Below are 27,493 nucleotides of genomic sequence, written 5' to 3'. Positions count from 1 at the left end.
CCCCACCTATAGCTCTATATTCTACATCCTAGTCGATACCCTCATGCAGTAACGTAAAATATAATTTGCCTGGAGAGCACACAAAACAATACCTCTCACTGCATCTTTGTACATGTGACCATAATTAATCAAATCAAATAATCTGCACATGGGGGTGTACATCCAGAAAAGGAAATGATTATGTTATGGTAGATCAAAAATATACAGAATCAAGAGAGACAAAATTATAACAACAGCCCAAATTTTCCGGTCTCCTGACTGTTAGCAGCTGGTCGTATCCCTAAGAAACACCATGGGACTCTTTGTAGGTTTAAACTGCCGTTGGACAATTCCCCAGCTCCAGTGCAACCCATAGAGTCTGTTAATGTTGTAGAGTGGAGAGAGATCCAATATACTCATCTGGATAGTTATCTGGAGATATTAGACTGATTAACACCATAGTGCAATCTTCATTATGAACCATCAAATGATATGGGCATCGCTGTCTTAGTTGAGATCAGTAGATTCTTGCCAACGAGAATAAAATATCAAACTCTCCGAACAAGTGTTGAATGGTGAGGTGAAAATCTTGCTAATGAGAGGTGAGGCCTATTTGCATGCATTGACTTATCATTACTACCTATCTCACCTCTTTGATACATAGTTTCCCATTCTCCCATTCACTAGATAAAAATTAGATGCTGACAATTCTGAAAATGGAAAGGAGAGGGGGTACCTGGTGACTCAAGTTTGCTGCTCGCTTCTCCAAGCCTTCATCTTGGATATCAACCACCAACAAATAGGGCATGCTCCATGGGTAGCAACCTTCGCTGCAATGTGCACCAAGGTTGGCATCATTCAAAAGCCAGTCTCATTGCACCCTCATGCCACATCTCTGAATCACTGACAATACCATTTGCACTTTACTGCTGAGACAGTAGGAACTGCAGATGCTGGAGAATCTGAGATAACAAGGTGTAAAGCTGGATGAACACAGCAGGCCAAGCAGCAGCAGAGGAGCAGGAAAGCTGACGATTCGGGCCCAGACCGTCCGCCTTCCTGCTCCTCTGATGCTGCTTGGCCTGTATTCATCCAGCTCTACACTTTAGTGCTGTTCTTTGGAGTGCATTAGCACCCAGCCATTGTAATGCAGATTGGCTCAGGCTACACCTCAGGGCCCCTCACTTGCTCTCTTTGCATTTACTCACTTTGTGCTTCCTTGGATGCTTACAGCATCTCTGCCTTGCCTCGCTTTACAATAATGCATTTCACCACCTCAGTACTACGTTTGTCTTGCCTTGTTCTGCCCGGACCTACTCAGTGAAAGTTAAGGATCTTTATCGGGGCTGCTGCTGTAGTAGGGGAAGTCAATGACGGCAATTGAAGGTAGCATGCTGGAATGCAGAGAGGATTGGAAAGGGCAGAGCAACTTGACATATAAAAGGCCTGGGAGAGGAAGGGACAATATAGGAGAGGGGCATCATTGACATCCAGCACCACCTTGGCTTTGATGTGGGGATGATGCACTGCTCTGTCTGGCAAGATGACACAGTACGCCTGGGGTTCAGGGTAAACTGAGACGATAAGCAGTTAAATAAATGGGCTGGGTGGGAACATGCAGAAGATCAAAGCCAATGGGGTTGATTGGGAGGGCACTCAAGACGGAAATATGGACATTTGGAAGGCCACCTACGCTGACAGGCCGAATTTGTGACTCATTCCATGAAGTGCGACCACTGTTTCCGACCAGTGTCACCTATATAAGAAGTGGATAATGGAGCCGAAAGTGGCTGCCTTCATAACCAGCCTGGGTGGAGGAAGTGTTTCCTTCTGTGAGAGAGGGGCTCCATTTTCATGGGATGAGAGGCCTTTCACAGGTCAATGACATTAACAGGCACCTACACAGGAAAGGTGAAAAAACATCTGTGATCTCAAATGCTGTGTGTGAACATGTGCATTGGCCTACAGTGTGCAGTAGAAATCCTGGCCCTAAGCACTCGAGAAAACATCAGGCAGCTTCAGGAATAAATCTTACAAATGGCTGTGAAGCAAAAGAAATTGCTTGGAGCCTGGAAAGTATTGCCAAAATAGCAATCACCTTCCAAGGTCCCATAATCTACACACGGAGGCAGAAGCTGCTCATTTCACATCTTGGACCATAAAGCACCATGTAACACTCAGGGTGACAAGCCTCTGTACCTTCCTTCTTGTAATTGTAGCTGGAATGACATTTCCTCACACAGCTGATGATGAAAAGTAAATATACATTTTATAAAGGTGAGAACATATTTACAACAAAGTGGCATCTGTGCCACTTATGTGCCCTCAGAAATTGGTCTTCATTTCAGTCCGACTACATCTTAATACTCTGTGGAGTTCTGCAGCTGGGTTGGGGCAAGCCTGCTCTGCAATGGAGCCTGTTACCTTAGGAGTTTTGGTTGGGCAACCCTGCAGGTTTTCGTGAAGGCACAGACTTGCTGAAATCCCAGATACAAGTTTATCATCCACCATCTCTTGGAGCTGACAGTGGCAGGCATGGTAGAGGTGGACGATCCAGCAACCTCTGGAAAGTCCTGAAAGGAGACTTCCGGAGCCCCTGAATATGGTTAGAACCACCTGTCTCATCGTGCGGATGGAGCACCTCGAATGAGGTCAAGAACTATATTTCATCTCCGAATTTGAGGCATAGCTGTTCGGGAAATCTGTCCCCTTGTCAGCTTGCAGTTGTTTCTGAGCATTAACAGAGGGCGTGATGGGGTGTGGAATGCAGGTCTGTGTGGATATCCGACAAACACTGACTGTGCTGGGAGATAGAGCTGGAGAGTCGTGTGGAACTGGATGAACACAGCAGGCCAAGCAGTATCAGAGGAGCAGGAAAGCTGATGTTTCGGGTCTGGACCCTTCTTCAGAAACTGACTGTGCTGAACCTGGATCTCTATGGCAGCTGCCAATCTGTACACAGAGGCAATCAGATGCTCGCATGCCTAAGGTAACATGGTAAAAACAACAGTAGTGGAGTCCTCTAGCCTTAAAGGCAGTTTTCCCATTGCCTCTGACAAACCTGCCAGCTGCTCCTGGGTCAGCTTGTGCATTTAAATGAAGTTGTTGGTTCCTGACACCAAGGAATCCTTTCCTACCTGGAGCCGAGCTGGTGCCTGATCTCCGGCAGTCCTTGGAGTACCAGTGACCTGGGGAATTTCTCCCAGAATCAGCTGCGAAGACGTGACAGTGATGAACTCAGCAGCAAATTCTCCCAACTGTAATCCAGATATGATACCCTCTGAGATGTCGGTGTCAGAGCTGCTGGAAGCTGCAGGAGGCAGCCTTGCCAGTGCATTCGGAGTGATCTGGGACATGGAGGTGGAGGAGGAGCTGACCTGTGGGGCTGCTCTGTTGATAGTGGAGACTGTGCAAATTTTACTGGTGCATGCCAGAAAAAAAAGCAACATGAAAAAGGGATAGAAGTTTAAGCGTGTATATATTACATTCAAAACGGCAGTAATAGAAAAGCAGCAAAACAATGGATGATGATTCGGAATTGGTTGCCTGGATGGAGATTTTAGCATCCACACATGAAGGGCCACGACGCTATCCAACTCGGGCATTGATTCTCCCCTCATAAAGGGTGACGTGATTAATTTTGATCATCCCACGACATGTCTTAGCCTGTTTAGCTCTAATGTAGGCTGTTTTCTCCTAGATTGTGGCAAAGGGAGGGGCTGGGTGAGATGAATGGTGGTGGTACAGCTGTTAGTGCCAGTACAGGTGGGGAAATGCGGTGAAGTGTTCCAGGTGAGTAGACAACGCAGAAGCCATGCAGGGTTAGTCATGTGGGCTGGATGAGAGCACGGAAAGGAAGATGTAGCAGGCTCTACTGCGAGTGGTTGTTGATGAGATAGCCATAGACTGAGCATGAGGTAGCAGAGAGAAGATGATGGCATTAACCATCATTGAACAGAGAAAGTCAATGACCATCTTTGCAGCATTACTGATGTTTCTTCAAACTGACCCAGGTAGGAACTTCAGGACAAGCTGGCAGAGTCTGATGTCATGGTTTCTTCCTCTGGTTCTGAAGGAAGAGGACTGCCTTCCTCTAACCCACTCTGTTCACCAGGATCTCTAGAAGGAGGCGTGACAGTCTCTTACCCAATGCAGCATGCGGCAGTGCAGACAGTCTGGGCACATATGAAGGATTTCACAGGTAGTGCCCATCTCACCACAAGCCAAACGATGTCTTGGTGCTGGGTGGAAAGTTCTGATGATAAGGCATTCTGAAATGACTTTGACAATCTGCTCACAGAACAACCTGTTCCACCTCTCCTTTTCCCACAGGGTCTTGAGGACATTACATACTGACCATTTCCTGATCGATTTGTGGACAATGGTGTTTCTCTTTGCTAATTTTTCCACAGGGGAACAGGTGACGAAAAATAGTCCAACTACTTGGAGTGTTCCCTGGAAATAAGGCCAGTCCCATCCTTTGTGGAATAAGGGACAAGTCATCTCAGTATGCAGTGGCACTTGATGTTTGCACACTGAGGGTTTACGCACAGTTTGATATGGCCACACATAAAGGTAGTCATCAAAATGAGGGTGCAATGGGTACATTTCTCCCCCCACCACCATCCAGAGATTTGTACATGGAGTCCCTGTGGACATAGCCCAACTTAGACCTCCAGATGAAATGGAAGATGACTTGGGTGACTACAACGGTGCAGGTTCAGGGAATGAGCCAGACCTGTGCCAACTACAACACAGAGAGTACCTTACACCAGATGACCAGGTTTTTAACTCACAGTAGAGGGGGAATGATGTTCGCAAAAGCCTAGTTTCTGGAATGATGTTCCCAAAAGTCTAATTTCTGCCTCACCTTGGCGATACACTCCTCACTGATGCTGGGAATCCCAGGAGGACCCAACAGCAATGATATTTCCACCTTGACCAAAAAGGAAGTTCCAATAATTGGGCACCACAACAATTTGGTGGCAGTAATGAGGCAATTTTTTTTGAAATAAGCATAAGAAATCTGAGTTTCATGGAGAGACGCTCTCCCTGAAACTTGCTAAAATTGGCACTGGCTGATTTCTGCCAAAATGCAAGCCAATATCTAACTCCTAACCATATACTGTCTCCTCCTTCCGCCAAACCTGATTGTACCATTCAAAACACAAAATTGAACCTTGATATTCCCCCTCAACTTCTAAACCATCCTTGTGTCTGCTTCAATCCTCCAACTCCCCCTCCCAATCTGACATGAGCCAACTTCATGTATCTAGCCACCTGCCAATCTACTCACATTGTCACCGTACTCACATGCCACGCTACCCAACTACCACTTTAATCCCATACTCACTTACCTTACTCAGGTTATCCACTTAGACATTCACTTTCACTTGTAGTAACACACCAAGTTCTGTGATATTTCACCTGTTACTTATCAAAAAATGTCTGTTTGTTTCTGAAATAGGGGATGTAGCTTTGGCGTAGGTTCCCCACACAGAAGAAGTGTTAAAGAATCCTCCATCAGAAGATCAATCAGTAAAATTTGAGGAAGGATGTAAGTGGTTATTCTTTGCTCGGTCAGTATCAGAGATAGGTTCTAATGCTGACTGGAAAATTTGGGTCAATGTATACCGACTTATTCAGAGTTGTGGTATGAAATAATGGGAAGTAATTAATCTCTTCTCAACAGTACCCTGAAATGCCCCCAATATGAGGCAGTCAACAAACGTATAAAATAGCAAAGAAACTTTTACAACCTGACACTATATTATATCCACGCATTTTTTTGATGTGCTGTTTCAATATTTACATTATATTTTAGTTAGTATTTTGATCAGTTTTTTTTACATTATTTGTGTTTCCTTGTATGTTTTTCCTTGACATGTGTATTTTATTTCTGACTTTTGATTGTGTTGATTTTTGACTTTTTTTAGTGTGGTATATTAAAAACTAAGTAACAAGATGGCCTAACAGTGGCTGTTTAAAGTCAAAGAGTCATAGAGATATACAGCATGGAAACAAGCCCTTCCGTCCAACTTGTCCAAGCTGACCAGATATCCTATATAAATCTAATCGCATTTGGCCCACATCCTTCTAAACCCTTATTATTCATATACTTATTCAGATGCCTTATAAATGTTGTAATTGTACCAGCCTCCACCACTTTCTCCAGCGGCTCATTCCATATGTGCGCCACCCTCTGCATGAAAAAGTTGCCCCTGAGATCCCTCTTAAAACTTGCCCCGCTCATTTTAAATCTATGCCCTCTAGATTTGGCAAAAAGAATCCACTCTACTCACTAGTGTAAATTTATGAAAAAACAATAACTAGCCACTTAGCTGCTCCCCTGCTGTGATCTCCCCCAACAGGTGTCTCCAAGGTCAGCTGTGAATTTCGCTGTTTGCTTATTTTTCTTAGAACAAACTCCAACATGAAATCAAACAGCAGAGGCAGTAGCCGTGAAGGTTCACAGCTGGGTCAGACAGCAGTGTAGGCTTCTTTCTTTGTTGATCCACTTCCCACCATGTGGTCACTTCTTTTGTCTCCTTTCCTCCTTTTATAAAGCGCCAATGTTTTGATCTTTTCCCCCAAAGTTCCAAACCTCTTCAATTTTTGCCCTTCTTTAACACATTACTGAAATTAAGATGGTTGATGATCATGGTAGTAAGAACATAGAAACAGCAGTAGGCTATTTAGCCCCTTGATCCTGTTCCACCATTCAATAAGATCATCGCTAACTCCATATACCTCTGGTCCATATCCCTGAAGACTTTCGCTTAAGAAAAAGAAAAATCTACCTCAGATTTAAAATTCACAACTGTATCCACTGCCATTTGTGGCAGAATGTTACAAACATCTATCACAATTTGTGCATGGAATCGCTTCCTAACATCTCTCCTGAATGGTCTGGCCCCAATTCTCAGACTATGCCCCTTAGTTCTAGAATCCCCAGAGAGTGGAAATAGTTTATCTTTATCTGCCCCGTCTTTGCCTGTTAATATCTTGAAGATTTTGACCAGATCTTCTATAGAAAGTAGGCCAAATGTGGGTAATCCCTCCTCATGATTTAACCCTTCAAGTCCAGGTATTATCCCTAAAAACCTGCACTGAACTCACTCTAAGGCCAATATATCGTTCCTGAGGTGTGATGCCTAAATCTGCTCACAGCCGTTTAAGAACAGTTTAACCAGGGTTTTGTGTAACTGCAGAATAACTTCTCTGTCCTCGTATTCCAGTCTTCTAGCTGTAAAGGCCAGCATGCCATTAGCTTTTGTGATTACCTTCTGCGCATATTCATGACATTTTAAAGATCTATGCATCTGAATCACAGCTCTCACTGGACATCAGAGATAATGGGAACTGCAGATGCTGGAGAATCCAAGATAATAAAATGTGAGGCTGGATGAACACAGCAGGCCAAGCAGCATCTCAGGAGCTGCTTGGCCTGCTGTGTTCATCCAGCCTCACATTTTATTATCTCTCTGGATATCTATTGGTTTTTACAACATAGGCGAGATGGCGGCTCAGTGGTTAGCACTGCTGCCACACAGCACCAGGGACCCGGGTTTGATTCCACCATCAGGTGACTGTCTGTGTGGAGTTTGCACATTCTCCCCGTGTCTGCACGTGTTTCCTCCGGGTGCTCCGGTTTCCTCCTACAGTCCAAAGATGGGCAGGCAAGGTGGATTGGCCATGCTAAATTGCCCGTAGCGTTCAAGGATGTGCAGATTAGGTGGGTTTATTGGGGGATGGGTCTGGGTGGGTAATCTGAGGTTCAGTGTGGACTTGTTGGGCCAAAGGGCTTGTTTCCACACTGTAGGGTTCTATGATCTATGATACCATCTAGAAAGTATCCTGATCTATCCTATCTCAGTCCAAATGGATAACCACACATTTGCTTACATTAAACTCCATCTGCCACCGTTTTGCTCATTCACTTAATCTAGCAACAGCTCTTTGTAACTTATGCTATCATGTACACCGTCTGCAATGCCACCTAAATTGTGTCATTAGCAAATTTTGGGGGATACATGACTTTCTATGCCTTTATCCAAATTGTTAATAAATGATGTGAATAATTGGGGCCCTCACACAGATCCAGGTAGGACCCCATTGGTCACATTCTGCCCATTTGAGCACCTACCCATTATCCCTCCATTCTGTCATGTTTAGCTCAACTCATTTCCTAGTCATGTGCCCTCAATTCAGTGGGCATCTACCTTACTTAACAGTTTCTTATGTGGGACTTTGTCAAATGCTTCTGGATTTCCATATAGCTAACATTTATAAACATTCTCCTGTTCACCACTGTAGTCACATCTATAAAAAAATTCAGTTAAATTGTCAGACATCATCTGCCTTTCATGAATCCATGCTGAATCTCCCTGATTAACCAAATATTTTCAAGGTGTTCAGTCACGTCATCCTTAATTATAAATACCAATAATTACCCCGCCACAGATGTTAAGCTAATTGGTCCAAAAATCCCTAGTTTTTCTCTTTCTTGAAAAGTTGAGTGGCGTGCAATTTTCCAATCCAGTGGGATGGCTCCTGCATCTTGGGTATTCTGAAAGATTATAATTTAGATATCTGGCAATGTGCTTCCTGACTTTTTTACAAAAAAACACCTTTGGATGAAAGCCATCATGTCCCATTAATTCCAGTAATTTTGTCATTATCAACATTTTATTGACATTGGTTTTATTTAGACCCTAATCCCCATCGACTATTAATTTCATCAGGACTCCTGGCAAGCTTATCCTCATTTTCTACTACAAATACTGAGGCAAAGTAATTATTCAACATATCTGCTATTTCCCCACTATCATTGACAAATGCCCGCTTGCATTCTTTAGAGAGCCAACATTCTTCCTGACCACACACTTGCCCTTCATGTAACTATAAAAGTTCTTATTTATTTTGATGTCGCTGGCAAGTTTCCTTTCATTATCTCTTTTAGTAGCTCCTCTAAGTTGCTTTGTGGCCCTTTGCTGGTCTTTGTATCTTTCCCATTCAGCAGGAATTTTTCTTTACATTTTTGTCAGCCTTTTTCTCTTAGTTTTATGCTGTCCCTGATCTTTTTGGCTGTCCACGGCTCACTTTTTTGTGAAGTGCAACTTCTCCTTCTCAGGGGTACAGGCTAGTTTTATGTTGTGTTAAATGTTTATTTAAACATTCTCCACTGTTCTTCAGTTGTTTTGCCCTTGAGCAGATTTTCCCAGTTGACTGTGGATAGTCTCTGTCTCATCTCATTAGAGGTGGTGGAATTTAGAGTTTTACCTAAATCTAAAACTCTAGTAACTGATTCATGTTTTTCACTTTCCAATGCTACATTGAACTTGATCATGTTATGACCGATTTTTTGATAAAATTCATAGAGGAAGTCAGAGTGGAAGAACAACCTCCTTTACAAAGGACAATCTTTTAGACCTGCTGTGCAGTTTATAAGCTGAAGTAGAAACTGCATTTTATTATTGAGAGTAATTCCAATTCTGCAGCATACATGTGCTCCAGGCACAGTGACCTTTTACAGTTGCCTTTTTTTAAAAATTCTAAACATATACACAAATGTCATTTTGAGGCAGATGGGTAATACACAAGTAGAAAGTACATGCCTCCAGATTTTCCTTTCAAAAACTACAAGGACAAACAATCTACATTTTAAGAGGTGAATCAGAACATTATGAGTTGTGATTAGCTTTCCTCAATCTTAACAACAATCTACATATAGAGTGCCCTTAACATAGCAAAACACTATGTTGCAAATCAGGCCCTTTATGGGAAAAACAAAATTATCTCCAAGCTACAGGAGGAGATGTTAATAGAAGTGACCAACAGCATAGTTAAAGATGCAATGGAGAAGGAATTCAAGAGACAAGGGTCTATGCAGCTTCATTGAGGGACAGCTGACAATGGTGGAATGAAAAATTATAAGTGAATGTAGGGCTCTCGTCGTGCAGTGAGTGTCCCTATCTCTGGCCCAGGAAGCCTGAGATAATCTTAGAATACCAACAGTGTGGAAGTAGGCCCTTCAGGCCAACAAGCCTACATCGGCCCTCAGAACTTCCCAGCCAGACCCATCCCCCTAATCTGCACATCCCTGAACATTACGGGCAATTTAGCGTGGTCAATCCACCTAGCGTGCACATTTTTGGACTGTGGGAGGAAACCCATGCAGACACGGGAAGAATGTGCAAACTCCACACAGACAGTCGTCTGAGGGTAGAATTGAACCCTGGTGCCAGGTGCTGTGAGGCAGCAGTGCTAACCACTAAGCCACCGTGCGACTTGCCACCTTAAGTCCCAACTGTTCCATAGGAGTGTAATACCATCTCTGAACTGGCTAATTTTCCTTTTGTTTTTAAGAAGTAAATAGTGAATGCAAATATTTGACACAATTGGCTTTTAAATTTACAGTGCGGGGGATGGAGTTTAAAAGAGATCTGAGTGTGTCTGGAAAGCGCCGCTAGAGGAGGTGGTGTAAGCAGATACAACAGCAACATTCAAGAAGCTCCTGGGCAAATACATGAAGGGAATAGAGGGATAGGGATCCCATAGGTGAAGACAGTTTTAGTATAGGAAGGGCAAAACGTATCATTGCAGGCTTGGATGTTTGAAGGGCTTGTTCCTGCGTGACATTGCTCTTTGTTCTTTGTATACTGGAACAGGGACAAAGACCTGCAATTGCAGCCAGCCTCCATCTTACTGCAGGGTTCTGAGAGTTAGAAGGAAATGTAAAATCTAAAGAGTTTTTCAAATTGCACATTCGTTGCACAGTCCTCTTCATACTGGCTACGGCATTCCCTCCCTCACCAGTGATGCTGGCTTTCTCTTTGTGCAAGTATACAGTTTGTGCCATCTACACATAGCGTTTATACAAATCACAGCCTTGAGATAAAGAGCCAGAGCAGCATTAGCATGAAGGAAGCGCAAGGAGAGGAAAATCAATTGGAGTGTAAAATGGATGGCTGATCCATTATAGTGCCTAGTGGTGAATATACTTTTACAATGCATTTCCTCATTGAAATCAGTTGAGATAAGAGTTTTCAGGGCACCTTCAAACAGAATGTCATGTCCCATCCTTAATAAGTGAACAACCTAATAGGTATTTCCTCTACTGATCATCAGGCTATAATGATAATTAAGAACGAGGAAAGGGCTCATGGGAAATTTCTTTCCACAGTATTTATTGGAAGCAGAGGAGGATGCACAGTTATGGGGTTGGAGTTGTTTGGGATGTCTCTCAAAGAGAAACACGGAGTGAAACAATAGTGGAAACAATGGACCAAATGGTCTTGCTTTTTGCCCCCAACTTCTGTGATATTATGATCAAATTAAATACATACGATACAGTGCACTGCCAGAAATCATTGTAAATGGTTTCTAGAAATACGCAATTCAGTGGGCTGAATGGCCTTTTGTCAGCACTCTTTTTCCATCAACTTGAAATTCTTTCAAATTTTTAAAGGCTCTAACAAATCAACGTTAAAATTGCTTTTTAATGTCTAATAATGAGAGTATATCTACTCAGGTTAAATTACTGCTATTTTACAGAATTGAAAATCTCTACAAGTTTAAGATTAAAAAGTTCCAATAGATGGAGTGAATTATACGCAATTCAGTAGTTGACGTTCGTATGCAGCTGTTCTTTGACTAAATATAAAGCAGTCATTATTGGTTTGGCTTTAATCAAGAGGCATCTGTTTTCTTTTGTTTTGTTTTCATGAATATTAAGGGTTTTTATCCCTTCTTATGATTAGCAGAAAACAGCTTTACAGATTAATTGTGTATTGACCTTTTTACATTCTGGACCCTGAATTAGAATTTAAATTTATTGTGATATTAATTTTTACTCAGGCAGAAAATGTGTTACGTTGAGTCTCACTTCGAACACTGACTGCTACATTAACTGCTTGAAATTTTTAATTCACAATAACAACCTGAATTTATATAGCTTTTTTAATATTGTAAAAATGTTCCATGTGATCTACAAGAACATTATCAAACAGGTTTGCATGTCAGGAGATACTAAGGCAGGTAATCAATACTTCGATTAAAGTCCTAGGCTTTAAAGACCAAATTAAAAAGAGGTAGTGAGGTGGAGATGTTCAGTGAATGAATTCCAGAGCTTAAAGCACAAGTCATAATCGTGGAGTGACTAAAATCAGCAATGACCAGAAGGCCAAGAGTGAAGGAGAAAATGTATATTTTATACGTTGCTCTTAATATAATCAAGCCTTCTAACAGTGCTTCACAGGAGCATTATAAAACTAATTATAATGTCGAACCGCAGAAAAGTATTACGCCAGTGATCAAAAGCGTGGTTAAAAAACTGTGTTTGTAGAAACGTTTTAAAGGTACAAAGCAAGGCAGGGATGTGGAGAGTGGCAAGGAGGGAATTCCAGAGCCCAGGGGCTAGACAAATGAAAGCACATCCACCAATAGCGGAGCAATTAAAATTGGAGCTGCGTCGGACGCCAGAACTAAAGGAGCACAAATATCCCACAGGAGGGCTATGGGGCTGAACAAGATTACAGGGATAGAGAGGGGAGAGGCAATTCAAGGATTTACAGCGAGGACGTAAATTTTAAAATAATCATCTTGTTTGACTGGAAATCAAATCAAGGTCAGTGATCTCGGGATGATAGGGAGATGGAACTTGCTGCAAATTAAGATAAGGACAGAAAGTTTTGGATACCCTTGCGTTTGTACAGTGTAGAATGTGGGAGATGAGTCAGGAATGTGATCAGAGATAATGGGAACTGCAGATGCTGGAGAATCCAAGATAACAAAGTGTGGAGCTAGATGAACACAGCAGGCCAAGCAGCATCTCAGGAGCACAAAAGCTGACGTTTCGGGCCTAGACCCTTCATCAGAGAGGTGAATGGGGAGAGGGTTCTGGAATAAATAGGGAGAGAGGGGGAGGCGAACTGAAGATGGAGAGAAAAGCAGATAGGTGGAGAGGAGAGTATAGGTGGGGAGGTAGGGAGGGGGTAGGTCAGTCCAGGGAAGGCGGACAAGTCAAGGAGGCAGGATGAGGTTAGTAGGTAGGAAATGGAGGTGCGGCTTGAGGTGGGAGGAAGGGATAGGTAAGGGGAAGAACAGGTTAGGGAGGCAGGGACAAGCAGAGCTGGTCTTGGCTTGCAGTGGGGGGAGCGGAGATTTTGAAGCTTGTGAAGTCCACATTGATACCATTGGGCTGCAGGGTTCCCAAGCGGAATATGAGTTGCTGTTCCTGCAACCTTCGGGTGGCATCATTGTGGCACTGCAGGAGGCCCATGATGGACATGTCGTCTAAGGAATGGGAAGGGGAGTTAAAATGGTTCATGACTGGGAGGTGTAGTTGTTTATTGCGAACCGAGCAGAGGTGTTTTGCAAAGCGGTCCCCAAGCCACTGCTTGGTTTCCCCAATGTAGAGGAAGCCACACCGGGTACAGTGGATACAGTATAACACATTGGCAGATGTGCAAGTGAACATCTGCTTAATATGGAAAGTCATCTTGGAGCCTGGGATGGGGGTGAGAGAGGAGGTGTGGGAGCAAGTGTAGCACTTCCTGCGGTTGCAGGGGAAGATGCCGGGTGTGGTGGGGTTGGAGGGGAGTGTGGAGCACTCTGACACTTCCGCCATCTATAATCTGACCCCACCACCTAAGACATTTTTCCATCCCCACCCTTGTCTGCCTTCCGGAGAGACCACTCTCTCCGTGGCTCCCTTGTCCGCTCCACACTCCCCTCCCCAAAACCAGCCCAGCTCGTCCCCTGCCCCCACCCCCACTGCATCCCAAAACCAGCCCTGCTTGTCCCCGCCTCCCTAACCTGTTCTTCTCTCATCCCTTCCTCCCACCTCAAGTCGCACCTCCATTTCCTACCTACTAACCTCATCCCGCCTCCTTGACCTGTCCGTCCTCCCCAGACTGACTATCCCCTCCCCACCTCCCCACCCATACTCTCCTCTCCACCTATCTTCTTTTCTCTCCATCTTCAGTCCGCCTCCCCCTCTCTCCCTATTTATTCCAGTTCCCTCTCCCCATCCCCCTCTCTGATGAAGGGTCTAGGCCCGAAACGTCAGCTTTTGTGCTCCTGAGATGCTGCTTGGCCTGCTGTGTTCATCTAGCTCCACACCTTGTTATCTTTGAGTCAGAAATGTGTTTAACTCAGTTTCAGCAGCAAAGGAGCTGACAGAGGAGTGTAATCTAACAATGTTACAGAAGTGGTGATTGCTAATTTCGGTGATGTCATATATGAGAGACACAAGTTCACGGCAGGATTAAACGTAAGATTCAAGTTGAAAGCAACAGACTGACTTAAGCTCAGATGGTTGCCACAGAGACAAAGTCACGAGTTTGAGAAACTGATTTGTCTTCTCAATACATAATTAGAGTAAATTTCTGCCAATCCAGTACTGGATGACAAATGAGTAGAAGTGCAGCTGCAGGAAATAACAGAGAAAGTCAGAAGACAGGGCTTGGAGAGACTGGAAAAAAAGAAGAGAATGTTGAAATTGACGTATTGGCAGACTGGAAGTCAGTGTAGGATGAGATTTGGTGGAAGTGAATATCCACACTGTATATCCGCACAGCAGAATTTTGGGTGAGTTCAAGTTTACTGAAGAACACTAGCTAGCAGAGTATTAGAGGAGGAGTCGAGTCTGAAAGAAACAAATTCATCTTTGATTGTTTCAGCAGTAGATGATATTAAGGAGGTGGAGTGATGATCTTGATCATGAATAGGTTGTAGCATTGCAAATTCAGTCCAGCATTGAAAGTGAAATTAACATTATAGAGAGTCTTATTCAACTTCAACCAGTAGCAAGGGAAGTGGCTGGAGTCATTTGCTAAGGAACAGCATTTCTGTTGGGGACTGAAGGCGCAGGTGTTCTTTTCGTGGAGCGCTTGAGACTAATATTCTAACACTTGTTCCTTTCCAGTCAATATAGAAAGCTAATAGAACTGCGCAAACTGAGGTCATGGGAACAGCTGTTGCATCCACGACGAAAGGCAAGAAAAGGAAGCAAAAATGAAGTCATTGAACAAAAAGGTGCAAAAATTATTTTAGAGTTCTTATGTTCATAATAGACTTACAAATTGTGTTTACTGCAGGTAAGTAAACAGAACATAGAAGAGAATCTTGTTGGAAACAATGGAAAATTGCATGTACTTACATGTGTGATGCTGTTAAATAAGTTATTTTGTACTTGTTTTTTTGAAAGAGGTTGTAAGGCAGAGGCGATGAGCTGGCTACTGAAGACCACTTGAATAAACAGCTGAGGAGACCTTCCTTGGAACACTCTGAGACATTGACTCTGTTTCTCTCTCCACAGATGCTGCAAACCTGCTGAGTTTTTCTAGTGCTGTCTGATTTTGTTTCAGATTTCCAGCATCTGTAGTACTTTGCTTTTACAGAAATAATTAAATTTTGCAGAAATAACTTTTTTTAATAGCAGCATTTCATTCCACAACACTTTGTTCATTTTGATTTGTGAACAATGAACAGTTCTGTTATTGTAAAATATGTTTTCTAAAAGGTATGGACAGTTAGATTAGTTTTCTATTTTTCAAAACCAATTTAATAAATTGAAAGACATATCAATTTTGCCGACGAGCTGCTATTGCAGTCAAATATTGATTACCCTTTGTTGAAGTACTTTGAAAAGAAGTACATAATTGCATTGTTAAACCACTATGGGACTCAATTAGCATTACACTGTGTTTTGCAATTCTCCAATTTGTGCATGAGGCATATTGAAGGTATGAGGGACAAAATGACATTTCACTTCCCAAAGTCATTGCATTAAAACTGGGCTGAAATCTTTTTAAAAAATGAGGTTCGTCCTCTTTTCAAGTACCAGGGTGACCTTACCCTTCTTGCTGCTATTGAATACCAGAGCCTGTAGTGAGTTTACTTCACTCGTGCTTCTATGTTCTTTCTGCATTTATAGACAAAATTTTCAATCTGTTGCACCATTACCTACTGCAGTCTTCTTGTCAAGCAGTGTTTAAGTGTGTGTGCTGGGCGGTCACAGATGGAAAGTGGTGGAGTGGGAGTGAGAAAAAGTGGCTAACAGGGAAGCCCAGTTACTGTTTTACAATTTTAAATGCAAACCAGCTGCCAAACTGTTCATTTTTACAACTCCTACTTGGAACACAAGTCCTCACTGGATGGCAATGTTGCTGGTTGGGCCAGCATTTATTACCCATCTCTTGTTGTCTTTGTGAAAGTGGAGGTAAACTGCCTCCTTGGACCACTGCAGTCCATTTGCTATAGTTACCTTCACAATGCTGCGAGGGAGGGAGTTCCACAATTTTGACCCAGCAACACTTAAGGAACAACAATAAATTTCTAAGTCAGAATGGTGAATGGCTTGGAAGGGAACTTGCAGGTGGTGGTGCTCCTATGTAAGTATGGTAAGTATGTCAACATTTCTTTAAGAAAAATGCTCATGATATTTTCACTGTATCACAGCATGGGACCTGAAAGTATAAAAGTCTCAGGCTCCATCTTAGCCCACTCAGTTGAACACTGAAGGAAGTATGCCACTCTTTATTTTCAAAGCTTAATGTCAGCTCAGATATAGATATGCCTATGACTGTAATACTTGGAAATATTAAGATGTAACAAATGTCTGTTGGCCCTTTTGATACCACGTTATCCATGTCCTAGTTTCTAAGAGATAAGAAAAGCATTACAGTATCAGATAAAAGACAGTTAACCCTGGTGGTTTTCTTTTTAAGAAAGCTTCACAAACTGCAAGATATGTGAAAATCAAATCAAAGATCAACTAGACAATAATCTAGGCATCAAAGAATCTGTACAATCAACAGTATCAGCTCTGTGTAGAGATAGAGGTAAAGTTCTCACAGTCCTAGAGGGCCATTGGGCTGCTCTCTCACGAGAGTGGGGTAACTGGTGATTAGCTAATCTGAGGTTTGCCACACCTTGAGAAGCGAGTTGAGAAGATTTGTAGCTCAGGTTGAAGTTCTGGATGTGAGTTTGCTCGCTGAGCTGGAAGGTTCATTTTCAGACGTTTCGTCACCATTACCTAGAATGGTGACAAAACGTCTGAAAACGAACCTTCCAACTCAGCGAGCAAACCCATATCCACACCTTGAGAAGGCAGGACCTCCATGATACTCTCAGCCAGAACTGAACCCATGTCATTGGTATCACTCTGCGTCACAAATCAGCTGTATTCCACCAACTGAGGTAACTGGCCTTCTGCAATTTTTTGAACTGCAAGACAATACTTTTTAAAACACCCTTAAAAAGGGTACAAGGCATAGTAAAGGAGCATGAGCAAGAAACAGAGAAGGAAAAGGATAAGATGAAAGAATAAAGAAGCAAAATTAGTAAAAGAAATAAACAAACATTATTCCTTAAAAACACTATTCCTTAAAAATAAAACAAAGAAAATCAAAAGGCCAAAACTTAAATTATGGATTGATCAGCCAATAATACCTTTACTGAATTACAACCTTTCAAACAACATTTGTGATTGTTTTGTTTCAAAAAGAAGATCAAACATTAGACGATCCTAAGCACCGAAAGTCTTGCTCACCATCGGGCAGCAAGGGCATCAGACAGAAGTAATGCATCTGGTCTTTCTATGATGATCAGAAAGGATCTGGAAAGTTCTCCAAGAACAGCTCAAGGCATATAGGAACAAACTCTACTTCATGTCATACATACAAAAACCCCAAGAGTCTACTGAACAGTTTGTTGGAAGATGCTCAGGCAAAGGCACGATTTTGACTTTTCTGCAGAGTCACTCACAGAGATGCTCACTGAATTAGTAATAATCTCAAAACCAATTAAAGCCGTTATGAAATAAATCTTTGAGCCAAGAAAATTAACAACATCATTACTGCTTTACTTGAGGATGGCCTCAAGTACGGAGTGGCAACGCAAAATAAAATCCACGCTTTAGGTGTAGCTCACTCTATTGCTACAGTCTAGCAGAATGTGTGGTACATACTATCAATGATCATTTAATGTGGACCAGAAAACAAGATTTTCACATTTCATTCTTCTCCACAACATAAACAAAAGAAAGGGTTTCTATCCCCAGCACATTTGCTTAGACAGGAAAAAACGAAACAGAAATACAACAATTGAGCAGGTAGAGAAGTACTAAAACTGTTCAGGTGGAGAGAGTACAAGTTAGAAATCCTAATCCAAATTCTTCAGTATCACTGAAGGTTTTTAGAAGGTTTTACATCAGATCATACAAAGTCATGGTGCCACACTGCAAAGGAACAGAAGCCAGCTCAGGCCAATGTTCAGCACACCGAGCATGCATGAACAGAGTGATAAGAACACAATGATGATCGTGGTTGTGTGGTTATGTTGAGTAGGAGCAAGAAACCTGCAGCAAGCAACCAAGTTGTCAAACAAATGTAAGAAAAAGAAGTACGTCCTTGAGTAGGTTTATACTCACCTAATCAGGATGAGTTGTCAAACCTCCAAGGCATGACATTGAAATTTGAAATATTAATCTTATCAACTCTGTTTTTATAATTACTGAAATCAGAATGCATGCCTATAAACAATCATGTACATCAGTTTGGGATGTTTTATGTGAGAATGTGCAAACTTCACACAGAGAGTTGCCCAAGGGTCGAATCAGTCCAAGTTCCTGGTGCTGTGAGGCAGCAGTGGTAACCAGTGAGCCACTGTGCCTGCTCTGCTTGATGCAAAATCCACATAATTTTCATTAATTCACGGGATGTGAGTGTCACTTCCTAGGTCAACATTTATTGCTCATACCTAAATGTCATTTAGAAGGTGGTGGTGAGCTGCCTTTTTGAGCCATTGCAATCCATTTGCTGTACAGACACTCACAATGCCGTGAGGGTGGGAATTCCAAGATTTTGACCCAGTAAGGCTGGAGAAATGGTGATACTTTTCAAGTCAAGATGGTGAGTGATGGAGGGGAATTTTCAGGTGGTAATGTTTCTATGTATCGCCTGCCCTTGTCCTTCGAGGTGAATGTGGTGGTGGATTTGCAAGGTCTTGTAGAACCTTAGCGAAATTCTGCAGCGCATCTTGTAGATAGTACACACTGCTGCTACTGAGTGGTGGTGAATTGAGTAGATGTTTGTGGATATGGTGCCAGTCAAGCTTGCTTTGGCCTGGATGATGTCAAGGTTCTTGAGTGTTGTTGGAGTTGCAAGTGGCGGTAGGGGGGGGGAGGGGACATTCTATCATTCTCTTGACTTAAGCTTTGTAGATGGTGGACAGGGAATCAGCAGGTGAGTTACTCACTGCAGGAGTCCTAGTTGCTGACCTGCTTTTATAGCTACAGTACTGATATGGTAAGTCCAAATCAATTTCCGATCAACGTCAATCCTCAAAATGTTGATACCATGCTATTGAATGTCAAGGGGTGATACATAGATTCTCTCATGTGGGAGGTGATCATTGCTTGGTACTTGTGTGGTGGAAATGTTACTTGGCACTTGTCAACTCAAAACTGGTTATTGTATTGTACAAGTCTTGCTAGATTTCAAAATGGACTGCTTCAGTATCTTAGGAGTTGTTAATGAACATTGGGCAATCATCAGTGAACATCCCCAACTCTGACCTTATGATGGAAGATGGTCATCGAATGAAGCAGTTGACAGTGGTTGAGCTGAGGACAATACTTTGAGGAATTCCTGCAGGTATGTCATGGAGCTGAGGTAAATGACCTCCAATAACCATAACGATCTTCCTTTCTGCTATGAATAATTCCAACAAGTGGAGAGATTCCCCATGATTCCCATTTTGCCAGAAGTCCTTGACACTCACTCAGCCAAATTCATGTCCATAGCAGTCACTCTCAGTTCATCTCACCTCACTTTGGCTCAGATCTTCCAATCGTCATTACTGAAGCATAGGCTAGCAATGCATGTGGGATGCCTGACTCAGCTTTGCACAAGTTGTCCTGGAAGCTGAAAGCCCTTCTTAGCCATTACCTGGCATCTAAAACTCTCCTTATAAAGTCCCTACCTCTGAGTTAGAATCAGAGACTTTGGAGAAATCTGACTTAATTGCTTTAATAGTTAATCAGGTTAGGTTAAAAGTAGTAAAGCCGACTCTAACTCTTTGTAAACTATAAAACTAACAATGCAATCATTCATATTGATCCACAAATCCCAACTCCCAGCACCCTGCCACTGTGAGCAGCCAGCCTCCAATCCGGACCCCATCCGATTCTCCCTGAAGCTGAACAAGACGTCCCTTTCCGAATCAGACTACAATCAAACTCAACACCACCCAAACTCGCTTTGAACCAATTCTCTGCCCAATCCTCTGCTAGACTGAACCCCATTATGGACTTAATCTGAACTGAACTGATTAAACACCACCCTGCACCATTAGAAGTGTAAAAAGCGGGCTTTGCTTTACTTTCCCTGACTGTCTCACAATGCATGGACTCAGCTGGGTCAAAGTTATGCCACATATCTAGAAATGCTGTGATAAACTTTGAGAAGACATACTCAGACTGAAAGAATGGGGAGACATGGCGAGTAATATGCTGAGAAATATCAAATGGTATATTTTGGAAGAAAAAATAATGCTTGGTGATATAAATTAAAGAGCACAATTCTGAAGGGTGCAGAGAGTTGGTACACATGTGCCAACACTATTGAAGGTGATGGGGCAGGTTAAGAATATGATTAAAAAAGACATAGAAGATCATTGATTTATAAATCTAGGGATTCAGCACAAGGAAGTTATGACAAAACCTTACAAGACAATGGTTCAGCGCAAACTGGAGTTTTATGTTCAGTTCATAATGTACTTTAGGAAAGGTGTGAAAGCTGTAGAAATGATTCAAAAAACGATTTGTGAAAATAGTTAACAAAGTGTAGGGCTGGATGAACACAGCAGGCCAAGCAACATCTCAGGAGCACAAAAGCTGACATTTCAGGCCTAGACATTTCAGAGAAGGGGATGGGGAGAGGGAACTGAAATAAATAGGGAGAGAGGGGGAGGCGGACCGAAGATGGATAGAGGAGAAGATAGGTGGAGAGGAGAGTATGGGTGAGGAGGTGGGGAGGGGATAGGTCAGTCCAGGGAGGACGGACAGGTCAAGGAGGTGGGATGAGGTTAGTAGGTGGGAAATGGAGATGCGGCTTGAGGTGGGAGGAGGGGATAGGAGGGAGGAAGAACAGGTTAGGGAGGCGGGGACTAGTTCCAGGAATGATGGATTTTAATTCGGCAACTGATTGAAGAAGCTGGGGCTGCTCCCCTTCGTGGGGTTGAAGGGAGATATGATAAAGTTTTTCAAAATCATGAAGATTCTAGGCAGAGTAGGTAAAGAGCGAATTTTCCCTTTGACAGGGAAATTGAGAATGAGCAGACACAGATGAGTAGCAACAGAACCAAAGGTCTACTGTCAAAGCAATTATTATGCAAAAAGTGGTTAGGGTTTGGAATCAAATTCTCCAGAGGGTTGTGGTAACAGAATCAAATGTATTTTTTTTCAAAAGGAAAAAATGAAGAAAGAAAAGGCAGTGCTGTGGGAAAAGAATAAGGCTCGCCAAGTTTCTTTTAAAGAGACCCAGTGTAGGCAAGAGGCTAGGTCACCTCCTTTTGTATTGTTATCTTTCTATAATTAGCCCAAAAGAGGACTGTGAACAAAAAAAGTCCTAATGAAATTACCAGTACCTTCAAATTAGATTCAACCATTGTAAAATGGGAACCAAAATCTCTATAAAAGTCTGTATTTGAGAAATGTTCCAATTAAGCTAACCAATGTTATTAAAGGCTTTCTTGTGCAAGTAATATGCTAGACTGTACTCCTGTTAAATTATCTTCTATAACTGCAGTTGCAAATATTGGCTTCTCTGAATTTGCTATCAGACTTTGCTGTGTGCTTGAATGATTATCTAATGATTGTAAAAAGTAATGGTGCTCAGTTAGTATCCACCTTCTGAGTGCTGGCTAGGTAACATTTCATTTTTACATCTACACTTGATTGTTTAGAAATAATTCATATGAACAAAGAAAAACATTCCTTGGAGCTGAAACCGGGAACTCAACCATTCTGTGAAAACCAGATGAGCTGTTGACCCTGTATTCTGTCATTAGCAAGATCACTAATTTCTTTCTTGGTAGATCACTAGTCTTCAACTTGCTTTATCCACTATTAAAACCTCATGCAGGCCTTTGATAGTTCTAGACTTAGCCATTCGGATGCTCTCCCGGACAGTATCCCACATTGTACCTTTAATAAACAGGAGGTCATCAAAATTCTATTGCCCCTAAGGTATGTTGCTTTCATTCAATATGCCTGTGCTCACCGACTTCTGATCTGCCTGTGCATCTATTTTAAAGTTCTTATTCTCTTTTGTAAATTCTTACAATGCTCGCATTCCTGCCTTCCTCTACTGCTCTCTTCCAGCCCCACCATCCTGTATGATATTGACACTTTTCAAATTCTAGCCTGTTGAGCGGCTGCAATTTTACTGCCCTTGATGACTGGGACTTCAGCATCCCAGAATGCAAGCGCAGGAATTTTCTAAAAAGTGAAAGAACTGAGGATGCCGCAAATCAGAAACAAAAACAGAAGTTGCGGAAATAGTGGGCAGAAATGGCAGCACCTGTGAAGAGAAATCAGAATTAACATTTTGGATCCAGTGACCCTTCCTCGGAACTAACGGTAGCTAGGAAAATATTGGTTTTAATGCAGAAGTTAGATAAGAGGGAGGAGGTAATGAGTAAATGACATGTGGGGATAGAGCCCAAAGAAAGAGAACAGCTGGACAGTCAAAGGAGTGGATAATGATCTGTCCAGGAGGATGAATAACTGTTAATGGAGACTATTAGTGGCTAAAAATCGGAATTTCTCCATGCATCAATCTGTCTCAATCCTTCCTTTTCTTCTTAGAAACTCAAAACCACCTCTTTGATAACTGATCCTAATATCTCAGAAAGGATTAATGTCAAATTTTGTTTGATAATAACAACTGTGAAGTATTTAGGAATGTTTTACAATAAAGTTACAACATAAATACAAGTTGCCACTGTTGATATACTGGCATTAAATATCATCTGGAATTTGATGAAACTAATGCGCAGCAAATACAGCTGAACTTATTAAAATTGCAGAGATTATTCTAATATATTACTCTCCTATTCTGGAGGAGTACAGACTTGGAACAGTTAATGTTTTATTCAAATTTAATTAAGTCTGGTATAATACGGGCTTCCCTGAAATAACAAAATTGATTTAAGAACTGACTTTCTATTCAACGACAGTCACACTGCACACTTGATGTTGGTGCTCCACCATAGCCAGCCATTTCAATGTAGATTTCTCAGAATGGAACTTGTCAGAAGTGAAAGTACCAGGAAAGATGGTGTTCCATGCAATGTATCAACTGTAGTATGACTGAATGCAATGTGGCAGAGCTAGCTAAACTGTTCACAATGCACTACAACATTGGAATCACATTAATTAACAGTACGTTGAACAGCAAATGAGAGAATTTGGTTTATAAATCACTGCAGATTGAACATCTGATTATTTTCTGGCAACAAACAGGGCATTGGGAGAGGAATAATAAAGAATAAATCATGTTTGTTCAGAACTTTTCATTTTTGAAAGAAGCTTAATACAGCTACACAATTTATCATATTTTAGATTACAAGGGAATTGAAATTTGTAGCACCGACCTAGAATTAGCAAATTCAAAGCTGGTGTTACACTCTGCCTGATGCTCACTTTTGGAAAAGAAAGTTGGGTGAAATGCAAAGCAGGGTCCAAACACAGGCTTTAATTTGATGTTGTCATTTGAGCGACTGACCAAAACAAATTCCAGTCTGGTGTTTATATAAACAGCCAGCCCCAGTTTTGTATCTTTTTATTTTACGTGAATAGATCATCGTCAGTCAACATGTGTTTAGTATATGTGAGCGGGACGTACGAGCTATAGGAATAGATCTATACCCTCTGTTCACCAACAAAAAATGCCACACTCATACCACCAATATCAACAGTACAACTGGAGTACATGGAGTCTATTGCTGTACTTGTGCACGCAGTTTGGTATATGAGGACCAGAAGTGTATCATTAGTTTCACATGCTTTCTGTGAATTGTTTTCTAATACTTCTGTACACTATACACAAAATATCACCACGAATAAACCTCAGAGCCACAATTTACACTGAGTCTGAGAGTAGGTGATCCAGGATGATGAACAGTCATTCAAAGAATGTAGGAAAGGCTTACAGACTCAAAAGAAAACTAGTTACAATGCCATACACCGGTGTCTGCTAATGAGTTCAATTCAAACTAGAAGTGTACATTCTAATCATGAGGTCTTCCTTAATTTACAGCTAGCCCAATGCACTTATTAAAACACAAGAATTCAGCTCACCACTTCACTGCAGCTGGTTCACTAAATGGATATATTCATTATGGAAGAAGATAATAAATTGCGCTTTCTTTCCAATTGTACAGCTTGTACAATTAATTGATTTCTTTAGTATACTTAGTAAAATTGTGAAATGACAAACTGGCTTCCTGTGGGATCCAACAAGCCAAACAGCACAAGTCATACTACAAAAGGCAGAGTAATTACCATTGACGGTTTTGTGTCCTGATATGCAAATTGAACAGTTGGCACTCCAAGATGATTTATGAAGACATCACTGTTTCCTTCCACCTGAACTGAGTTGATCTTTCTTCCTGAACAATTTTCTTGCCGTGTACAGTTCAAAGAAAACCTCTGCAAAACAAAAGAAAAAGCAAATTGTGTTGGATTTGCCTGCTGGATTCCGGCAAAATATAAATATAAGCAGAGATTGATCTAAATCAGTGTGAGCAATGCCAAATTTTACATGAATAATTCACAGATAACTAACTGTTCTAAATTCCTGGACGGCAGATCATTCAAGGGCAGTCAGCATGCTCTTCTAAGGAGTGAATGACAGATTCATATGTATATCTATATCTCACAAGAGGCTTGAAAGTTGAAGGAAACTGCTATCTATGCCGATGCATCATGAAGTCTGAGGTTTTCCATGGCAACAGAAAATGAAAGCAATCGATATGTCCACAGTAAATTCTAGTGTTTTAACAATACGAAAGGCAAAGCACAAAACAGACATTATTTAATTCCATGGAAGTCTTTTCACTGTAGGAGCTCTTTCATTCCAGTTTTTAAAAAAAAATAAATGGCTAACATGCCTGAGCAAGGCACGAAACAAGTACACATGGAAATGCATAGTGATTAGGATTCCTTTCATTTAGTGTTTCAGTAACTAGTACATTTGAATTCTGTGATAACGTGGCACATATTGTCCTCTCAGTCTCAGATTATCAGAGAAATGAAAATGCAACAAACAAAATCATTAGAAAGTGATACTGTAATAAGCTTTCTTCCATTTTGCAGCAGTTCCTTGCTTTCAAAATGGAAACATGACAGTTTGACAAAAGTTGTCTCACAGCTTCGAAAGACCCAAGACTGCACTAAAGGTTTCCCATAATATATGTAAAGTAGGTGAAAGGATGAATAGAAATAAGTTGCTGGTATACCCAAAATTGTTTCGGTTCAGGAAAATGTCCATGACAGTGGATCAGCATATTATGGCTATACTAGAGCTGGTGTTGTCTAATGAGATAGGATTAAATATTGGCCTCACTGACTTTTGTGTCCTTGTATGCTTTTTTCTTTAAACTTCATACTCTCTTTTACTTCCTTGGTTAGTGACAGTTGGTTATACTTCTCAACCTTTTCTCCAGGCTGGGATCTATTTTTGCTGTCAGTCACAAATTCCATGCTTTAGTGTTTGCATTCTTTGCTGCTAATTGATCTGTCCAGATGAGCTTAGTTAACTCAATTCTCATTCTTGCTTCGTGAAGCCAAGGTGACTCTGATTTTTCCAAATATTCTGCTATTAGTTTCTTGATAATTATCTATTTCATGCCTTGTTAAGTTTTAGCAGAATTCACCAATTTTACAATTCCATTTCCTTTCCTCTAATATCCACAAATTCATAGCTGTTCCCTCTAAAATTCACCTGATCACAAAAGCTGTTCTACCCAACAAGCAGTCAAAGATTACAGAGATGTAACTTGCCCAGGCAAAGACCAGATGAGAAATGAAAAGTGACTGCCTTAACATCAAGGCAACATCCATGAACTCTGTTCAAGGAGTTTCAACAATGCTGGATGCAATGAAACAAAAGGGGAAATCCTTCAATAGTGGGAGTAATAATAGGTGAAAAAAATTAAAGGCAGCTTCCATTGGCACAGGTCAATAATTGGAGCTCAAATATTGCAACCAGACCTTGTCAATGATAAGTACTCAGTTCAACCATCATCTGCTATTTTTCGAAAATGACTGTCTCTTTCACAAAGTCAGGAGTATGGCAACCCATTGATGATACCTTTAACAATCCCTTAGGTAATTAACTATCCTATGTGAATCTACAACATTGAGTTAAAATGGCAGACTGTAATTAGCATACATGCCATCACCGATGATTTGAAATAAGGGAAAATCTAACAATTCCCTCACCCACCAATCTTCAATGGCATCAGGTTGATGAAATTCCCTACCATCAGAAACTTGGAGGTCACTGCTGACCTGCAACTTAACTACACCATCCACTGCTTCACCAATGTACTTTCGGCATGTTTTGTAGCCAATTATCAAGTGAGGACTGTAATGGAATGCTCAATACTTTCCAGGATTAATGAACTTGTGGCAACACAAGAAACTCAAAACCAACTGACCAAAACAGTCTGCTTAATTTATGGCCTGTTAGTGGACCAAGATATAACATCTTCATTACAATTGGGAAGTTCACTGAAGCAACTCAATGAGAGTTTGAGCACAGCTCTCTGCAATATTTATTGACAAAAATGTAAAGAACATAGAGTCATAGTCTTATACAGCAGAGAAACAGGCTCTTCGGTCCAACTTATCCATGCCAACCAGATATTCTAAATTAATCTAGTCCCATTTGCCAGCATTTGGCCCATAATCCCTTTAAACCCTTCATACTCATGTACCCATCCAGATGCCTTTTAGATATTGTAATTGTACCAGCCTCCACCATTTCCTCTGACAGTTCATTCCATACAAGCACTACCTTCTGCGTGAAGAAGATGCCCGTTAAGTTCCGTTTAAATCTTTGCCCTCTCACTTGAAACTTACTGCTTCTAGTTTTGGACTACCCCACCCTTGGAAGAAAAAATCTATTTACTGCAGCTATGCCCCTCAGCCTCTGACTGTTTAGGGAAGGTAACCCCAGCCTATTCAGCCTCTCTTTGTAACTCAAGCACTCCAACCCTGGCAACATCCTTGTAAATCCTTTCTGAACCCTTTCAAGTTTCACAACATCTTTCATGCAGCAGGGAAACCACATTTGAATGCAGTATTTCAAAGTGGCCTAAACGATGTCTTGTACAGCATGACTTCCTAACCCCTATGTTATTTACACTGACCAGTGAAGGCAAGCATGCCAAATGCCTTCTTCACTACCCTGTTTGGCTGCATCTCCATTTTCAAAGA

At 41.6% G+C, this 27,493-nt stretch overlaps 1 protein-coding gene across 3 annotated transcripts in view; it reads right to left on the bottom strand.

The window, feature by feature from the left end:
* LOC125457683 (inactive N-acetylated-alpha-linked acidic dipeptidase-like protein 2) overlaps positions 1–27,493 on the bottom strand; it is an 823,004-nt gene that overhangs the window by 126,128 nt on the left and 669,383 nt on the right. For all 3 annotated transcript variants that reach the window (XM_059651091.1, XM_048542236.2, XM_048542239.2), the window contains one exon: positions 24,554–24,700. In XM_059651091.1, the coding sequence (XP_059507074.1) occupies positions 24,554–24,700 (147 nt within the window). The remainder of the gene's footprint in view (positions 1–24,553; positions 24,701–27,493) is intronic.

Source organism: Stegostoma tigrinum, chromosome 14 (genome assembly GCF_030684315.1).
Source record: "Stegostoma tigrinum isolate sSteTig4 chromosome 14, sSteTig4.hap1, whole genome shotgun sequence".
Classification (NCBI taxonomy): Eukaryota; Metazoa; Chordata; class Chondrichthyes; order Orectolobiformes; family Stegostomatidae; genus Stegostoma; species Stegostoma tigrinum.
This window is presented reverse-complemented; position numbering and strand designations above follow the sequence as displayed.